We start from the raw sequence: 19,840 nt of genomic DNA, 5'->3' as shown, positions 1-19,840 counted from the left end.
CTCCATATCTGGCTTGGTTAGACTTTGGGTAACTGATGTACAACCTCATATTGGACCATAGCCTACCGGCATAGCTTTTGACAACTCAGGGTCACTTTAATGCCAAGATAAATTTTTAGAGTAGGACTTTAGGAGGAAAAAAAAAGTATTAGCATTGTTCTCTTTGCCCTGAAAAAAGGAAGGCTTCACTGAGATAGCTAGATTGTAGCAAACATGGTGGGAGTGGGGGAAGAGGAAAAAGATAGCCTAGAAACAATGAAACAGGAGCTATAATCTTCTCCTCTTTAAACCTACTTATTCCTTTAATATCCAAAGCCAATAAAGTGGTATAGGCCAAGGAGGGCTTGGTCCAAGGAAAGATTGATTCTAGTTGGGAGCCACGATGACAAAAGAAATAGGTCTGAATGTGAAAGGAACAGCACAGACAGGCTAACTGTAGACTGAAAGAAGGGTTAATATTGCTCACCTCCCCGAAGAATTAGGGATTATTAGGATTTTATCATTTTTATTTCTTCTGTCCTATTTACTATATAGCTTATTCAATGGTATGATCTGGGAATTTATATTCAACCAGACAGGAATGTGACAGAAGACATCACTTGAATTAAAGCATGACACAAAGCTCTTACTTTATGTTTTAAGTTTATCAGTAAACTAATATCATGTCTTTTGAAAACCAGAAGAACAAATTAGGATGGTTTCCCAATGGATAAATAAAACTGAACAGAGGTCAAAGGCAACAAGGTAGGGTTAAGGAAAAACAAATCTGAACCAAAAAGAAAAAGAGAAGAAAAAATTTTAGTTATTATTTGTGGAAAGGTTATTAGGGAAAATTTTATATGCAAAATATCTTCATAATATTCACAACTTTTTTTCCTCTTAATGTCATTTCTTCCAAAAAGCAGGAGTAGAATAAAAGTAATCAGTTTCATTCTTCCTAAGAATCCTTTGGCTTGATTTGCTCATTAAAAAGATATAGAAATATATGTTTTCTTCTTTTTACGCTTTTGGATGGTGTGTCTCCAAAGCTCATTTACTTCTCAAAAAGCCATTCATATATCGTATTGATTTAAATATAGAGTGCATGTCTAAAATGACACACACTTAGCAAAAAAATACACTAAAAAATATAACAAGTTCTACATAAGCCATATTTAAAATAATTGAGGTTTGTGAATAGATCAACATGATAAATTATCTAGTCAAGGAATGTTTTTGTATCTAAGTAGACTGGGAAACTTACAGGCTTTTAATAAGACTGTGAAGATATATCCCTCAAGACGCAGTATGGCATTCCTGGAGTCAGACATGGCAGGATTTGGAATCTGGAAGATTTGCATTCCTGTTATGTGTCTGACTCTCACCAGCTGCAGACTATGGGCATTTAATCTCTCAGTATCCCAGGCAAATAGGGCCAGGGAAGGAACAGACAGAAAGGCCAAAGTTGATCATTAGCCATTCTGGATATGATCAGTTGTAGAAGAGAACAGCACAAAGAATAGGGAATAGCTATATGTCTTCCATGGACTGCTTCTGACATTATGTAAATGGGGCAAAGGTTAAAATATCTTGACCACTGTCCTTACGGAGATTTAAGTTTTTCAAGGAAGATGAATAAGCCACAAATTGATGATTCCTATCAATAAGAAAATATTTCAACAATCACAGTTTTGTATTCCATTTAGCTTGACTGTATCATCATCAACTTTAGTTAACATGGTGGGGAGTAGTAGAAAGAGAATTATCTGTCTTATGAAGGGTGCTCTTAGAGAGAAGGACGAAAAAAGATGTTTTAGATAGAGAGACAGATATAGATAACTATATATAGATTGAGTATAGCAGTGAAAAACACAATGAATTTTGTTGAACACCGTTTACAAAGTACATTTGGAGGGGAAGGGAGTTAAACATTTATATAACTCCAACAACGTGCCAAGCACTATGCTTAACGTTGTACAAATACCATCTCATTAGATCCCCACAACAACCCTGCCAAGTGGGTGGCAGCACTTTTATCTACTGCATCACCTAACGGCCCATTTAAAAATGTTGTTTACTGACTTTAAAATTATTATACCTAAGGTCAGTTACAACTGAAAGTACCTTAATATACCTTTGAAAAAAGAAACACTTCCTTCACATAAGAGGTCTACTCTGATTGTTCCAGTCAAGCGCCAGCACCTCTTATGCTAAGCTAGATAGCTATGTGTATTTACTGTCTAAGGATTATTAGCCTAGATCAATTTGGAAAGGTATCCAAAAAGGGGGGCTGGTGGTCACGAGATAAGTAATTTTCCTTGACCATGGTGATCCATGAACTCAAAATGACCATTCATTTCTGCAGCAATATGAGGGAAAAAGGCCAAAGGATGTTAAGGATCATATGGTTCACAGTCTATAAAAATTGATTCTATTTTTGGTATTAACCTATGATCTTTGTTCAAAAAGCAACAAACTGATGGCAAAGAAGTAGAAACAAATAGGGTGTCCATCAATTGGGGAACAGCCGAACAAATTATAGTATGTGAATATAATTCTACTGAGTCTTCATGATCAAAGGGACAGTTTCAGAGAAACCTGGGAAGACTTATATAAACTGATGAAGAGGGAAATGAGCAGAATCATAACAGTTTATACAATAACAACACTGTAAAGACAAACAATTTGGAAAAACTGAAGAAGTCTGATCAATGCAACAGCCAACCTCCACTCTGGAGGACCTATGTGACCCTAAGGAAGTCGCTTCCCTTCACTGGGTTTTAGTTCTTCATCCATGAGTATGCTATTCACCTCCTGATAGAGAGATGATAGAGTGGATACACAATGAAACATAGATGATTTCTGGACATGGTGAGTGTAGGAATATCTTTCGCTTGATTATGCATATCTGTTATAACGGTTTTGCTTTTCTTTACTCTTTGATGGGGGTGTTAAAAAGAGAGAAAAAAGACTTTTGCTAATTAAAAAAATTTAATTTAAAAAAAGAAAATGAATAATGAGCTGATGTGGAAGGACTGAATCACATACTGACACAAAAAACGGTTCAGTTAAATATGGACTGCTCACAAGCTTTCCATGGAAAGGCAAATAAAGGATTTGGCAAAACTGGCTTCATGTGATAGTCACGCTGTTATTTTGCCTGAGTGTGGTCATAAGAAATGTAAGCAAACAAACCGCCGTGAAAATAATTGCAGTTTATGTACCATCCACTATAGCAGATTAAGTACAGAAGAATTTCTGAGCAATTCAAAAGGTCTTCCAAGCTAAGTAAACATATTTGGAGACAACACAGCTTAAGAGCAAAAGTAACTTAGGAGGAGACGGTGAAAACTATTGGAAAATATGGTTTGGGATCAAGAAATGGAAAACACCAGAGGCTCGTGGACTCCTCAGAAACCATTTGCTAATACATTATAAATATTTTCTTCAAGAAGAATTAGTAGTTCCTTGATTTAATGAAACCAAACATAACTAAAACTGAACTGACTCAAGCTTAATGGAAAGGAAAGGACACAAAACTTGTTAAAATGTAGCCAATTACAGAACCAGTTCTTTTTATGTATTTCGATCAAAGGAGTAGAAAAGCGTTTGTTTAAAAAAAATACCGACTTACAAGATGGCAAAGTAAGCAGTAAAATAGTGCCCCAAAACAAATCCTGAAACAGCAGAACCAACAGAAAGATGGGGTGAAATAATCTTTTAGCCCAAGAAACTTGAAAGATTGGCAAGTAAAAGGTGAACACCGTCTAGCAAAGGAAACGTGCCAGCAAGCTAGCTGCGAGCCACCTCAGCAAACCAGTGGGAAATCCTGAGCCCTGATGTAGTGGAGCAGGCAAACACCAACACCTGGACTCCCAGTGTGCCTCAGGATAGCCAGGGGAATGGGCAAACTCCAGCTACCAGAACCATCTCATGCTTTAGCACAGCTCTGGGCAAACAGGTCGATACCAACTCTACCAGTCAACAGGCAGCCTCCAGCTCTGGATCCCCACCACGTGCTTCGATGTAATCCCAGAGAAACACAGAAATACCCCACCAGCACCAGGACCCCGGCTTGGCACCAGCCTCCAGCAGCGCCAACCATCCCCTACACCACCCTCTCAGCAAAGCACCAAACACAAGGGTCCCCTGTGGGCCTCAACGCAATATCAGTGCAGCACAGGTAAACAGTCAGGGCCTACAGCTCCTAATACAAGAAGCCTGAAACAGTGGCTCTTCCACCCCAGAAGCAGAGCTCAAATTTAAAAGAAAGAAAAAAGGCCAAAAAAGATGGGCAAACAAACAACAACAACAACAATAACAACAAAGAATCTGACCATAGAAAGTTATTATGGTGACTGGAAAGACCAAGACACAAACTCCAAAGGGGACAACAATGTCAAAACACCTATGGGAAAAACCCCAAAGAAAAATGTGAAGTGGTCTCAAGCCCAGAGAGAACTCATGGAAGAGCTTAAAAATCATACAAGAGAGATAGAAAAAAAATTGGGAAAAGAAATGAGAGTGACACAAGAGAATTTTGAAAAAAGAGTCCACAGCTTGGAAAAAGAAAACTGTTTAAAAAGTAGAATTGGTCAAATGGAAAAGACAAAAAGCTGATTGAGGAAAACAACTCCTTAAAAGTTAGAATTGTGCAAGTGGAAGCTAATGACACTATAAGATATCAAGAATCAATCAAACAAATTCAGAAGTGCTGAGCCTGGGGTCAAGAAGACCTGAGCTCAACCCTAGCCTCAAACTCTAGTGGTGTGACGCTGGACAAGTCACTTAACTGCGGCCTGTGTCAGTTTCCTAAACTGTAAAATGGGGTTCATATTAGCACTTACCCCAGAGGATAGTTTGAGGATACAAATGAGATGATAATTGTAAAGCACTTAGCACACTGTATGCACTTAATAAACACTTTTCCCCTTCTTTTCCCACCTTTTCTAGCCTAGTGAGAAATCCAGTAAATCCCAAGAGAACACAAATAGAAGAGAACAGAACAAAGCTTTCAGCCTCATTACTGGATCTTTTTTCATCAGTTACAATAGTTAAATCTCCACATTCATCTTAACTGGATTAAATACATACATTAGGAATCTGTAATAGAGTTGGGATAATTTCACGAGTACCTGGGGATGGATTTTCAAGATATTTCAAAGAGGATAAAATTCCAGAATTCTACAAGTGATCTTAAATGGCTCTATATTCTACACATGCAGATTAAGAACACAACAGTTACTATTGTAAGAGTCAAAATGAACAATTAAAACAGAGGAAAATGGAAGGATGAATGATGGGGTAAGACTACAGCTTACTGCCAATGATAGCTTGCACTTCAGAAGTGGTGGGAAAAACAAACAAATATATATGACTGGGTGGGGTCAGTGACTAGTTATGGCAGCAGCTAAGATGCTACATTTTTACCCTTAAAATACTAAAAAAGTACAGGGAGGTTTCTCATGTTAGAAGTAAAAAGCACTCAAAGGCTCTTAGAATTTAACTACTTTGTTATTTTAAAAGAATCTAATTCAGAACCTACATTTTAGCAGTAATCAGTGGGAACAGGGCTCTCCTTTTTTGGAACCAAAATGGAACTTTCACTTGGCCAAACAATAGTTTACAGTTACTTGTAGAAGCTCTAAAAAGGCCTTATTTTACCTGAGCATCAGCTTTAAGAGTAAGCAATTCCATATTTGGAAGCAATTTACCCTCAGTTTTCTTTGGGTCATAGCTGTTTCTAACGCCATTTCTCTCAGGGGATCTCTGGTGACATCAAGCATGGAGGCTTTGATGGTGTCTCCTGGATAAAGGCTCAACCGAGACTGTCTAAGAGCCATCCTAGTCTGGAGCTGCATCAATTCTTCTTCCTGGCGTTTCAGCATGATCTCTTGACTAATCAGGCTGCCTTCAAACGATTTTTCATACTGTCTGCTGCTTTGAAGAGAAAGGAAAGTGTTTTTAAATAAAAGCATTAAGACAAATCCAGAAAAGTACTATCACATACATAGACTAATAAAATATAAAAACAGCTTCAAATTCACTGCCCTCCCCCTAATGCTGACATCCATACTGCCAGGTATAAATAAACAAATATATAGCTAAAATGAGGAACTAAAAGAAAGTCAATTATATTTGAGCCAAACTAAAAGAAACATAATAGCAATCATTATTTCAGATAAGGCTATAGTAAATATGGATATAATAAAGAAATAAGCAGGGAAATTATGTTAACATACGCTTAAAAGCATAATATATAATAAATCAATATCAATACTTAATGTATAGGTAGCATTGTACATAAATATTTAACAAAAATGATAATCAAATTAAAAGGAAAAATAGTAAAACTATACTAGTGAAAAACCTTAATGCAGTCCTTTCAGATCCAGACAAATCTACCCAAAAAACAAACAAGAAAGAAGCTATGGACCCAAGCAGAACTTGGAAAAAAATTATAGATGATAGATTTCTGGCTATTTCTGAATGGCAATAAGAAAGGAGCTGTACAAAGCACCTTTAAAAATTTAACATGTATTGGTATATAAAGACATCTCCCCAAAAGACAGAAAGAAGTGCTAAAGATATTTTTTACTAATTATAATGTTATATTGAAGAAAAGGCCTTTAAGAGCCTAAATAACATAATTCGAAACAAACTATGGTTCAAAAAACAAATTATGGAAACAACAGAAAGCTTATTCAAAGAAAATGACAATAATGACTTGGCATGCCAAACACTTTTAAGATTTGGCTAAAGTACTTGTTGGGGGAAAATCTTTATCTCTAAACACTTTCATTAATAAGACAGAGAAAATAAATTAACGAATTGGGCTCACAACTAAAAAAATTTTAAACAAACAAAAAAATTCCTAATTAAGCAGAAATCCTAAAAATTGAAGAGATTCATGGAATTGAAAGCAAAGTGACCATTAAATGGATAAATAAAAGTAGGAAGATTTTTTTTTTGGTGGGGAGAGCAGAGGACAAATAAAATGAATAAACAGCTAGCTAATATGAGTTTCTAAAAGAAAGGAAAAGCAAATTATTCATATCAAAAGTGAAAAAGAACTCAAATTAGCAGAAATTATTTTGCCCAAATCTATGGGGGGAATAAACCTGATAATTTATAGAAAATGGATGAATACTTACATAGAAAAATATAAAACAACAACTAACAGACAATTTAAATAAACTAATATCAGAAAAATAAAATGAATAAGCCACATATGAATTCCTAAAAGGGGAGGGGAGGAACTCCAGGACTAGAGACATTTGCAAGTGAATTATATTGAGCACTCAAAGAACAATTCCTTTCAATGCATAAACTATTTGCAATAAAAAGAAAGAAGGCACCTTTCCAATTCCTTCTATAATACAGACATGGTCTTGACACTTAAATCAAAGAGAGACAAAGAAGAGAAACAAAACTACTAGTATCCCTAATCAACACTGATGTAAAATTTTAAATCAAATATTAGCAAGTGGCCCAAAACAGCATATTATTTGGTTGGGTTTATACCAGTAATAGAGGATTGACTCAATATAAGATTATAAATGTAATAAATCATGTTAATGACATAAATAATAAAAACCATATGATTGTATCAATAGATGCTGAAAAGGCTTGATAAAATCCAACATCTGTTTCTATTTAAAAATGTAGAAAACATATTTATAAATAGAGTTTTCCTTAACAGAGTAAATAATATCTATCTGAATCCAGGGGCAAACACAGATAGTAAAAAGTCTCTAATTTTTCTCCATCCATGTGTGGGTGTGTGCATGCTCTTCAAAACACAGTCCATTCTAATCTGCAGTTTCTGGTAGGCACAGAATAATCTTGTGATTTTCGAATTTCCTTTCCCTTCGATTTTATGGCCTTTCTCTTGGATTCTTACAGAATTTGTCCTTTCTTATAAGCATTTATGTCTGTGACTTAGAGTTTATTGCATAGTTTTTTTGGTTTTTTTTTTTTTCTGGATATATCCTAAGGATTCTTTTGATTGGCACTTCGTTTACTAAGATCAGGGAAAAGCAAAAATGCCTATTTACCACCAATACTATTTAAAACAGTGCTAGGAATGCTACCTAGAGCATTAAGACAAGAAAGAAATTTTAAGAATATGCATAGGCAAAGAGAAAACAAAATTATCATTTTGGGGGGGAGATGATTTGATGATTTCCCTAGAAAACCCTAAAAATCAATAAAAATTTAAAAGAAACAATAAATTCAAAGTTGCAGGATATGAAATAAATCCAAATACATCATCAACATTCCTGTATTTTAGTAACAAAACAGCAGAAAGAACTACAAAGAAAAATTCCATTTAAAATAACTATAGAAACTACAAAATATTTGGGAGAATATCTACCAAGAGGTACCAAGAACCATGAAGTATATGAATCTAAATAAAACACACTTTGCAGAAACAGACTGATCCAAAATACTAGATAAACTTTTTTTAAAAATCATAAAAATTTCTTCCAGTCTCCTTCCCTCTTCCCTACCAGAAAACCATCCTTTATAATAAATAATATTTCTGAGTCATCCTATAAAACCAACAATATTTTAAAAGAAATGAAAAGAAAAAATAAGCAAAACTCCATAATAGTCAATAGACAATAAATATTTATTAAGTGCCTACTATATATCAGGCACTGTGTTAGGCACTAAAGATACAAATATGGAAAAGAAAAACAGTCTCTATCCTTAATGAGTTTATAGTCTAATGGGGAAAGAGGACACATACAAAAAAAGCCAAAAATCAGAGGATGCAGGATAGGAGGCATGCGGCTTGGAGGCAAGGTAGAGAGGTGAAAGAAGTCCAAAAGAAGTGCAATAAGGTGGGAAATGAGGAGTTATCTAAGGACACATGACTAATAATTAAAAAAAAGTCTGAATATATATTATACCTATGAACATCTCACACCTCAGCAGAGGAGTGAGGTAGGGGTGCTTTTCATTTCTATTTTTTGGTGTTATGGTTGTTCTGTGCTGGGTCAATGTCTTTGATTTGTGCTGCCCCAATCAGTTACTATTTTTATCATGTCTGGAAAGAATATGTTTACTATTTCTACGTTTTCACATTTATTTGCATTATTTCTGGGCATTGTCAGTTTTTTTTAATTGTTCCATATGGTACTAAGAAGCATATATATTGATAAGCAGTACCACTTAGTAAAGGCGTCCTTTAGTTCTAGTTTCTCCAGCAATTTGTTTAATTCTATCCATTTTCCATTCTTTCTGCTAGATTTGTCCAAAACCGAGAAAGGGTCATTAAAGTCTCTTGTCATTATCCTGTATCCTTTTGTAATTTGGTTAATTTTTTCTTTATAAATTTGGATGCTAAGGTGTTTGCAGTGTGTAAGTTTAATATGAATGTTGATTTATTGTCTACGGTTCCTTTTAACATAATGTAGTTTCCTTGTTTATCTTTTTTTATGCTGTCAAATTCTGTTTTTGCTTTGTCTAGTGGCATGCTTTTAACTCCTGCTTTTTTGGATTCGCCTCACAGACAGTAAGTTTTATTCTAGCCTCTTGTTATTTTGAGTACATCTTTGCTTTTTAGGTGTGTTTCTTTACAAGCAATAGACTGTGAGGTTTTGGTTTCTTATCCAATCTCACTGTTTCATTTTATTAGGTTTTACTCATTTACATTTAAAGTTCAATTAGGTTTATAATTTTCTCCATTTTCTCTAATTTTTTCTGAATTCAGATTTTATTGTTGCTCTTTCTTTGTAAAAAATAAAATTTTATCTTCTCAGTTAGTTTTGGTCACTTTACTTTAAGCCATCCCTATTGCCACAGATTCTCACCCCCTCACTCTCAAGTCCCTATTTTCATTAACATTCTTTTCCTAGTTTTGCTTAACTTATTAATTTCTTTTTCTTTTTTCTCTTATCTAGTTACCCAATTCTTCCACATTTCCATCTCAGGTCAAGTAAAATCCCCCTTCTCCTTTTTGACTCGTTTTATTACTTGTTTCTTCCATCTCAGTTAGTTAAGTAAAATCCCCCTTCTCCCTTTTTGACTTGTTTTATTACTTTTTTCTTTCATTTTCAGCATCCTTTCTAAAAAGATTTTTCACTTGTTCTCTTCATTAATTCTCTTCTATTTCCTATTATTCTATTTATTTGACTCATGTTCCTTACACTCATTTTTTTCTTTAATCTCTGTATTCCTTATGAAATTTAACCTTCTAATCTAAAGTATCTATTTTAAATTTCCTCTCTTAAACAATTTCCACATTATCTCTTAGTAAGTTTGTACTCTCTTCACCTTTTTTTTTCTATTGTGTCTTACTTTTAGAAATGTTCATTCCTGGAGGAGATAGGATAAACATATTGCCCCATGGAAAAAATTTTCCTGGGGCCCTAATTATCCAGTTCATTACTACCCTTTTTTCTCCATGCCCTTTCTCCATCCCACTTTTCCCCCATTTACCATGAAATCTCCTCTCTGGGTCCATAGCCCTTTCTTTTGGATGTCATTTACCTTCTAGAGTTTTTATTCTCCTCTTGAGTCAGTATGCTGGCACGGAGGCACAATACTCTTTCAGGAGTGGTGGTCTCTCTAAGCCAGGGGGCAGCAAACTATGAATCACTGGCAAAATGTAGCCCTTTGCCTGTTTTTGTATGGCTGGTCAGTTAAAATGACTTTTACATTTTTATTTGGCCCCTGGGCTGTAGTTTGCCAATTCTCAACCAAAACAATAAATCCCTGTCAATTATACCCATCCTAAGCCCCCCCCCCAATCTCTCCCATTATAAAATATTTCTCTTCCCCAACAGGAAAGCGTTTCAGTGGGACTCATTTCCACCACTAAATTGAGATTTCTCTCTTTATTTCTCCCTGTTTCCATCTCTTTATTTACCACTTCACCGATTCTGTTGGTCTTCTTCTCCTTCCAAAAACTATAGGAATTATTTCCTTTTCATTATTTAGCACTGACTTGATTAGGGTCCATCACACATTCTCCTCCATCTTCTTCCTCTTCAGGAACCCTCCCATTCTGTAGTTTAGTTACAAAAAAGAAAACAAAACCCCACAAACAAAAACTGATTTACTTGTAGGCATGGTAGTGTGAAGTTCAATCCATGATGTTTCATGGTGGTTCCTCCACCATTAGTACTTTTATTTAAATACCAATTTCACCCTTTTCTGTGTGTATTTTTAGAAAGAAACTCTTAATGGTCACCCTTATTATTCTGTTGTTGTTAACCACAGAGATGTCTTTCCCTTTCTCTTTTAAATTCATTTTTTTTCTCCTCTGGTAATTTATACTGTTGCTTTGTGCTTTCTTAGGCTGCTCCCTTTTTTTTTTCCTTTCTTATACTAACTCGTCTGGCATGTTTGCAAAGCAAATAATCTGTTCACACCTGGTTTTCTTTACAGGAATTCTTCCCGTGTCTCTTTTATTAAGAATCTACTTTCTTCATTGATGGAATTAGGGCTCAGGCTTGCAGGGTATGTCACCCTTGAGCTGCTTTGCACAATCCATTCTACTCTGTAGTTTCTGGTGGGCACAGAATAGTTTTGTGATGTTCAAATTTCCTTTCCCCTCTCTGTTATGGCTTTTTTTCTTAGATGTTAACAGAACTTGTCCTTTCTTCTAGGAGTTTATGTCTATGAGTTAGAGCTTGTTGCATAGCTTTTTTGGCTCTTTATTTTTTTCTGGATGTATTCTAAAGATGCTTTTGATCGATACTTTGTTTACTGGGTTCAGAAGTTCTGGGTAGCTTTCTTGTATTATTTCTTGCATCACAATATTCAGGTTTTTTCTTTTAACATGTATTTTGCAACTTGTCTTTGAGATCAATATTTTGTTTGTTTGGAGATCCTGTTTCAAGTTACTGCTTTTTGCTATTCTTCTTCCAGATTGTCCTTCACTCCCTGTATCTGCATTCATAATCAGTTATTCTGTTGAGATCTGCCATCATGGATTTAAGCTTTCCTTTTCTGCTACGTAAACCAAAAATTCTGCTTTCATTATTCTTATTTTCCTTTTGAACAATCTGGGAACATCTCGTTGAAAGTCCTTATCAGGTATTGATTGGCTTTCCTTTGTCTCACAGTATTTAGTCTGAGATTTTTGAACTTATTTGTCTGTGAAGACACATTCCCTTCTGTTATTGTTATCTTCTCTATTGGTTTATCTGCTTGTGCTCCGGATTTTTAATTAAATCTTGTTCCTCCTGAGATCTTTAGTAATTTCAGCCTTTTTTTGCTCGTACTGTGACTCCTTCCCCTTTGATGATGGATCCCCCAAGGACTGTTCCTCAAAGTTGTTTCAGTTTCCTCCCACACTGGGCATTCACCTTTCACCATCCCCTACCTCCATCATTTCAGGCTGCCTTTTTCAAGAGGGAGTCCTCACCCCCTTAGTTTTGTGGATGGTCCCGCTGTAGTGCAATTGGCTGCTAAACTACTGCCCCAGGTAGAACAAGCTTCCTATAGATCCGCCTCCTTTTCACAGGACTAGAGGAGAACTATGTTCTGCTGCTTACTGCCTTAGAATGGCAGGAGAAGGGTGGGGCTAGCCAGCAGAGCCTGCAACAGCAAGGGAATGGCTAGATGGACCCCATGGGTCCAACTCTGCCAGAGCTGGTCGGGGAAAGAGTGTTGGGGGAGCTCATAAGGAATGAAGGTTCATCTGGTTGTTAGCTTGTTGGGGTTCTTGGTGCCTTAGATCACAGAGAAAGATGAAATTCCTTTCCCTCTTGTACATAATTCTTATTTTGGAGATGTTTGAGAGGTTGTGAGGATGAAAAAAAAAGTCTACTCCTTTATCTTGTAGGTCTCATGATCTAAAAGTCTACACTTACATTCTTTTTTAAAAATGCAAATCTGTAAAATGGTGGCAGTGATATCACCCACCTCATAAGGTTGTGATGAGGATAAAATAAGAGTGCACATCTATATGGACAGCTCTTTTTCTCCAGACAACTGCTGGGGCCACCTCAATTACCTGTTCAAACTTTACCAATTGATTTCCCCAGGCAAGTATGGTCACCTGACGGGAAGGTCCATAGGCAAAAGTAAGATTTAACCGCACCTGAGAATGTGGTCATAGAGACATAAGAGATAACAGAGGGGAGGCCACAATACAAATAGCTCATAAAAATGTTAGCTCCTTCATTGCTGCCCCCTATCAAGGAACCAGCAATAAAGGGAATTCGTTGTTCTTGGCCAAGTACGCAGAAATGCCAACTTTAACCAACTGAAAAGGGATAAAGGGCAATTCGTGTGTGTGTGTGTGTGTGTGTGTTGTTGTGTGTGTGTGTGTGTGTGTACCCTCAAACTGGTTCAACTGATTTTTTAAGAGCAAATCTTCAACAAACTCTCCAAATCTATGGATTAAAATTCTCAAACATCTAAAGAGCCAACCACATATAGCCAGTTTTTTTTCCAGAGAGACAGAGAACAAGGCAGTGAGAGCAAAAGAGAAAGGGAGAGAGAGAGAGAGAGAAAGAAAGAGAGAAGAGACAGAGAGAGAGAGAGAGAGAGAGAGAGAGAGAGAGAGAGAGAGAGAGAGAGAGAGAGAGAGAGAGAGAGGAGAGAGAGGGAGGAGATGTGGCCTTCAGAGAGAAGGTCTGTAATAGCTTTTGTGCAGAGTGAGAGAGGAATCAATTGGGCGGAATAAGAGGACTGCCTTGCTGGAGTGAGGGGCCAGTTGAAAATGGACGATATACATTTAGAATGTCCCCAAAAAGCATAGTTGTCCAATTTCCTCCAGCTCACTTCAGCCCCACGTGAGTTGGGGTAAGGATCTGTCAATCAATCAACAAACATTTAGGGAGTAATTATTATGTGTCAGACATTGTGCTAAGTAATGGGGATGTAAAGAAAAGCAAAAACACTGTCCCTGACCTTGAGGGGCCAATATTCTAACAGAGGAGACAACGTATTAAAAAATCGTATAAATAAGATTTGTACATAATATATGGAATGCAGTCTCAGTTAGAAGGTACCCAAAGCAGGGAGTGGAAGTGGGGTTAGAGAGTGGAGAAGGGCCTCCTATGGAAGGTGAAATCTGAGCTGAGCCTTGAGGAAGCTAAGAGATTGTAGGTAACAGGGAAAGCATTCCAGAATGGGAGATAGCCAGTCCAAAGCACAGTCCATATAAAGCAAAGCAATACTAGGATTTCAAATTAATAATAATATTAGTTTATGTTTATATAATCCTTTACAATTCACAAAGCACTTTTCTCACAGCACGTCTACGTAGTACAAAGTGAACATATAATTGTTTCCATTTTCAAAACAGGAAAGTGAGGCACAGATAGACAAAATAACCAAAGGCAAATCAATTTGATTAATAGATTAAAAAACTGAAAAGGTAATGACTAGTTAAATTTTACATAATCTTAACATACGCATAAAAGCAGATCAAAAAGATGAAAGAAAGAAAGCAGGACGGAAGTGAAGAGAGGAAGGAAAAAAAATTCCTTGCTCAGTGGAATAACTACTAAATGTGAATGCAGAAAAATTATTATCATTAGTTAATATTTTACCTACCTTGGTCTCTGTGATTGTCCATGGCTTGAAGAGATTTCATCTACCCCTTGGAGTCCACCACTGGAGTCAAACACTTTGGAAGCTTCACTCCTCTTCACTAATGTATAAACAAAATCAATAGTTATCAGAATGATTAAAAACATAAAGATAACTCTATTTAACAGCAAGAATTTAAAAAGCAAAATTATTTTAAAAGATTCAGATTTACATGCACCATACAAAGCCATTACAGCATTAAGAAACACCTTAAAGGAAATGAATTTTTTTTTAAAAATGTACTATTTCTTCCAAAATGAAAATAACCAAGTAGTCCTTTAAGGAAATATGGTAGTAGGGTCTGAGAATTTTTTTTTAATAGAAACTTTACAGGAGTTTTCTTAAATTTCTGTATTTCCTCCAGTATCATAGCATCATTCTAGAGCTAGCTGGAAGGCACTCCCAGATGCCAACTAGTTCAACACACTCATTTTGCAGATAGGAAACATGACGCCCATGAAAGTCTAACCCAACATCAAATAGGCAATGGGCATCGCAGGCAGGATTTGAGCCCGGGTTTCTTGACTCCAGAGCCAATGAGGTTTCTACTGTACCATTTTGTATTTCAATGTTTAGCACCATTTCTATTTTTGACAAATACTACATAATATCATCTCAAACTAATACACTATGTGTGCATGTGGTGTGCAGATGTCCTAATGGTGGAGGGGACATGAAATCAGCAGAGATCTAGGTTCTCATCAAAATTCAGACACTTAATGTGTGACCCCAACATGTCATTTAACTTGTCAGAGTCCCAGTTTTCTCATCTGTAAAATGGGAATAAAAATAATATTTACACAATCTTACTGGGTTGTTGCAAAGAATGTTCTTTGTAAATCTTTAATGAGCTACATAAAGTGAGTGATTAGTCATCAGATCTTTAGGATCTGTGATAATATATTTAATGCTTCTTACCTTGTCGGAAATCTGGCTCAGAAGAAATAATAGATGGACTTTCACTGGGAGAACTATAGATATCACTGTGGTAAGGTTTGTATCTTCGAATTGGTTCTAAAAGATACGAAACAAAGCATGATAGCATTGGAATTCATTAACTGATTTGCCAAAAAAAAAATTATTGATTTTATCATGAAATAAAAATATTTTAAGCAATCTTTAAAATTTGCAGACTCCATCATTGCAATAAAAGTAAATAGTTAAGATTAATTGAAAACAAATGTTTATGTTTATAGCAAAAGAAAATTTTGAAAAAAGTGAAAAAACAATAATACAAAAAAGTTTTAAATCCCACCAAAGAGACAAAAACAAAAGCAGTCACTATCTCCCAAGGAAAATTACACTTACTAAAATACTACAATGAATATTTTCCCTTTCTTTGGCTTACATTAGTATTTTTTGAGTAATTGAGTTTATCAGAATAGTTGAAAAAAACTTTCAAAAATTAGTTTCCTTTAATATCTCTATAAATATCATCAACACAATATAATAGAGGCAATTGAATAAGCTATTTAAGAGAGAATGGTTTGTGAGTAAAGTAGGGCGAGAGTATTTTTTTTTTGCTAACAAAGCTGAAAAAGCTCTGGCTTCAGAGGGCATCAGCAAAAGAGAATTCTTGACAAGCCTGCTGTCAATTCTTTTTTTCCCTTCTGCGTGTTGGCTAAATGGAGTTAGGAATTTGTTGTGGCAATTGTTAAAATGTCAATCAGTACGTCGTGATCACATAGCTACATTTCCTTTGTCTTCAAATGGTTGTCTAGTTTCATATAAAGGATTCTGCTACTAATTCACAGTGCAGTAGATAAAGATCAGTTCTTGCAGTTAGAGAGACCTGGGCTCAAATCCTTAAGATACTCACAGTGTGGCCCTGGACAAGTCACTTAACCTATCTGGGTCTCAGTCTACTCATCAATACCAATAATAACAGCTTGCATTTATATAGTACTTTAAGGTTTACAAAGCACTTTACAAATATTATCTTATTTGATTCTCAGGACAACCCTGGGGAATTTCACAGATGATGAAACTGAGGTAAACAATGGCTTGTCCAGGGTCAAAGAGCTTAGTGTCTAGGGCATGATTCAAACTCAGGTCTCTCTCCACTGGGTTACCCAGCTACCATCAGAAGTGTCAAATGAATGGGCTGGATTACCAAATCTATGATCACGGAAGAGGAAAGTGACTAATGTTGGAAGGGATGTGGAAAAATTGGGACACTAATTCATTGTTGGTGAAATTGTGAACTGATTGAACCTTTTTAGAGAGCAATCTGGAATTATGCCCAAAGAACTATTAAACTACCTATATACCCTCTGACCCAGCAATACTACTACTTGGTCTATTTCCAAAGATAATTAGGGAAAATGGAAAAAAACCTATATGTTCTAAAATGTTTATAGCAGCTCTCTTTGCTCTGTCAAAGAACTGGAGATTGCAGGGATCCCCATTAACTGGGGAATGGCTGAATGAATTGTGGCATATGATCGTGATGAAATACTACCATGCTATAAGAAATGATGAGTTCATATGATTTTAGAAAAACAAAGAAAAACTTGCACGAAATAATGAAAAATGAAATTAGCAGAACCAAAAGAACATTGTATACAATAACAGCAATACTGTTTTAAGAACAACTTTGAGCGATTAAGTTATTTTGACTATTATAAATGAACTATAAAGGACATATGAAGACAGACACCATCTGCATCCAGAAAAAGAACTGGTAAATAGAAGGATGTATAGAATAATTTTACACACACACACACACACACACACACACACACACACACACACAGTATAAGTAGCCATCTCTAGGGTAGAGGGTGGGAAGAAGGAAAGAAAAAAAAGAAATTTATATGATACATTTTTTGTATATTTGAAAGGAATAGCAAGTTGTGTATAGTAGGTTTGCAGTATCACGTACAATCACCTTTTTATTGTACTATGCTATGAAAATGCTTTTTTAGTTCCACAAAAATGTAAAAAATTTTTTAAATGTATAAGGATGGCCAACCCATGTATTAAGGATATCTATAATAATTTGAAACAGGAAAAAATTTAAAGAAAAAAAACCTAAGCCTATGATCCTATCTAGGGGTGAGGAACCTGGGGCCTCGGGGCCACATGTGGCCTTCTAGGTCCTCTGGTGCAACCTTCTGACCGAGTCTAAGTTTTACAGAGCAAATCCTTTTATTAAGGGGATTTGTTTTGTGAAGTTTGGATTCAGTCAAAGGGCCACACTTGAGTACCTACAGGGCCACATGTGGCCTCAAGGCCACAAGTTCTCCACCCTTGTATGGCCCCTTAAAGTTCCTATCTCCACAAGGACTCAAAGTCTTCTCTCATCAGCCATAGGATTCTGTTGGGATCTCCAATTACCCTGAGAAGCCAGACCTCATTTCCCCAGTCATCATCAGGGCTGGTGGTGAGAATTTATTCATTGGTGCTAGGTTTATCTGTCAAAATTGGTTCTATGGGAGTATAGATCTAAACTTCTCTTGGAATCACTTGGAATTATATTTTATATAATTTGTTTACATAATTTTTATATAATTATATAAGTTTATATAATTTGTTTTCCCTGCAGAATTGATAAAATTGGCCCATTTCTCTTGGAATAGTGATAGCAGCCCACAGAGATACTGAAGATTCTCAGTGTCTTTTGAGCACAGATTACTGCTTAGGAAGAATCTACCTCCACAGGTCTCCTCCAGATTTCACAGAGAACCATAGAAGAGCAAGTGTGAAAATAACCAAAATCCACAAAGCTTTTTAAACGTTTCAGAATTCTTAGAAGACAAACCCTTACTCCATCCTTACAGCCATAGTACTTTTCCATCAACATACAACTCTCAAATTAACATTTAAGATGAGCGCTCTTTTATTTTTGTTGAGAATCTGAAAAGAGCCTACAGATCAATTTATCCCAACAGGGACCTGACCTCCCTATTCAAACCATTAGCAAACAAAACAATGCAAATTATTAGCGGGGACTTAACATTGCCATGCTAAGATTCAGTAAAAGATGAATTCAAAATTACAGAATAAGCAAGGGAGAATGTAAGAACGGTTAAGAACCATGATAATAACAACGGATAGGGAATTCAGAGGCCAATGAATCCAACCCCCTCAATTTACAGATGAGGGAACTGTCCAAGGTCATACAGGTGCTGAACGTCTGAGGTAGGCTCTGTACCTAGGCCCTCTGCTCTCTCCATTGTACCCCCCCCCTTCTAATGATAACAGCTAACATTTATACACATGTGTGCATATATTACACACAGATATGTATACATACACACATATACACAAATGGACACATATACATATTATATATGTATATATATGTATGTGTGTACATACACACACACAAACACAATTTTGGTTTACAAATCACTTTAAATACATTATCTCACCTGATCCTCACAAGTCTTACAAGGTAAGTGTTATTACTGCCACTTTACAAAAAAGGAAATTGAGGCTGAGAAATGTCAAGTCACCAAGTTAGTTATTATCTGGGACAGAATTTCAACTTGTTCTACCCACTGAGCCACCCTGCCTGAAGAAGTCACTGTACCCTTAACCTAACTTAGATAAACTTTTTAAATAAACACCATAACTTGGATAAACTTTTTTTAATAAACATCATTTTAATTAAGTATGCAGAGAGACTATAAGACACGCATAGACTGCTAGATTTGGTAGAAATGCTGACTAGATTTGATGAACTACTATTTTCATCTCTTTTAAAAAATTCTCTGGTTTAAAGATGGCTTGCTGTGTTGAGGATGGAGGTATAATAGATATATCCAGATAAGAAAGTGATTTAAAAAGAAAAGATAGCCATATAATGTCAAAAATTATGTATAATTGCATTGAACATACTACCTAATTATTTAGAAATCAGAACACTAAGAAATCTCAAAAATAAAAATTCTGTTGTTTTCTATTTTGCCCAAAAATCTTTTAAGCATTGAAACATATGCCCTTTTTTCACTATTTTTTTTTCTTAAAAAGGAGACAGTTCTCTCAAATGACGTGTGAGGTACAAAGAAATAGTGAGGTTATTTATTTATTTTTGTTCTTTCTCATTAAGGTAACCACTCAGGAGTGGTGCTGTCATGAGATATGACACAGGTAAAATAGCACACATTGCTATAATGATAATCACTTCATATTTCTATAAAGCTTAATAGTTTATAAGGTACTTAAACACCATCTCATTTGATCCTAACCACCACCTTTGTGAGTCAGAAGAACCAGACAGTAACATGCCCGTTTTAATATTAAGAAAATTGACACCTGGAGAGGGTAGTTAATTTGACTATCACACCACTAGTAA

General features: G+C 35.8%; 1 protein-coding gene across 1 annotated transcript in view; it reads right to left on the bottom strand.

The window, feature by feature from the left end:
* Positions 1 to 19,840, bottom strand: part of PTPN13 (protein tyrosine phosphatase non-receptor type 13) — a 210,869-nt gene that overhangs the window by 98,100 nt on the left and 92,929 nt on the right. The window contains 3 exon segments of the mRNA XM_078148659.1: positions 5,694 to 5,916; positions 14,503 to 14,599; positions 15,457 to 15,552. Coding sequence (XP_078004785.1) covers positions 5,694 to 5,916; positions 14,503 to 14,599; positions 15,457 to 15,552 — 416 coding nt within the window.

The sequence above is a fragment of the Phascolarctos cinereus genome, unplaced genomic scaffold (assembly GCF_003287225.1).
Source record: "Phascolarctos cinereus isolate Bilbo 61053 unplaced genomic scaffold, phaCin_HiC Scaffold_9;HRSCAF=440, whole genome shotgun sequence".
NCBI classification, from domain to species: Eukaryota; Metazoa; Chordata; class Mammalia; order Diprotodontia; family Phascolarctidae; genus Phascolarctos; species Phascolarctos cinereus.
This window is presented reverse-complemented; position numbering and strand designations above follow the sequence as displayed.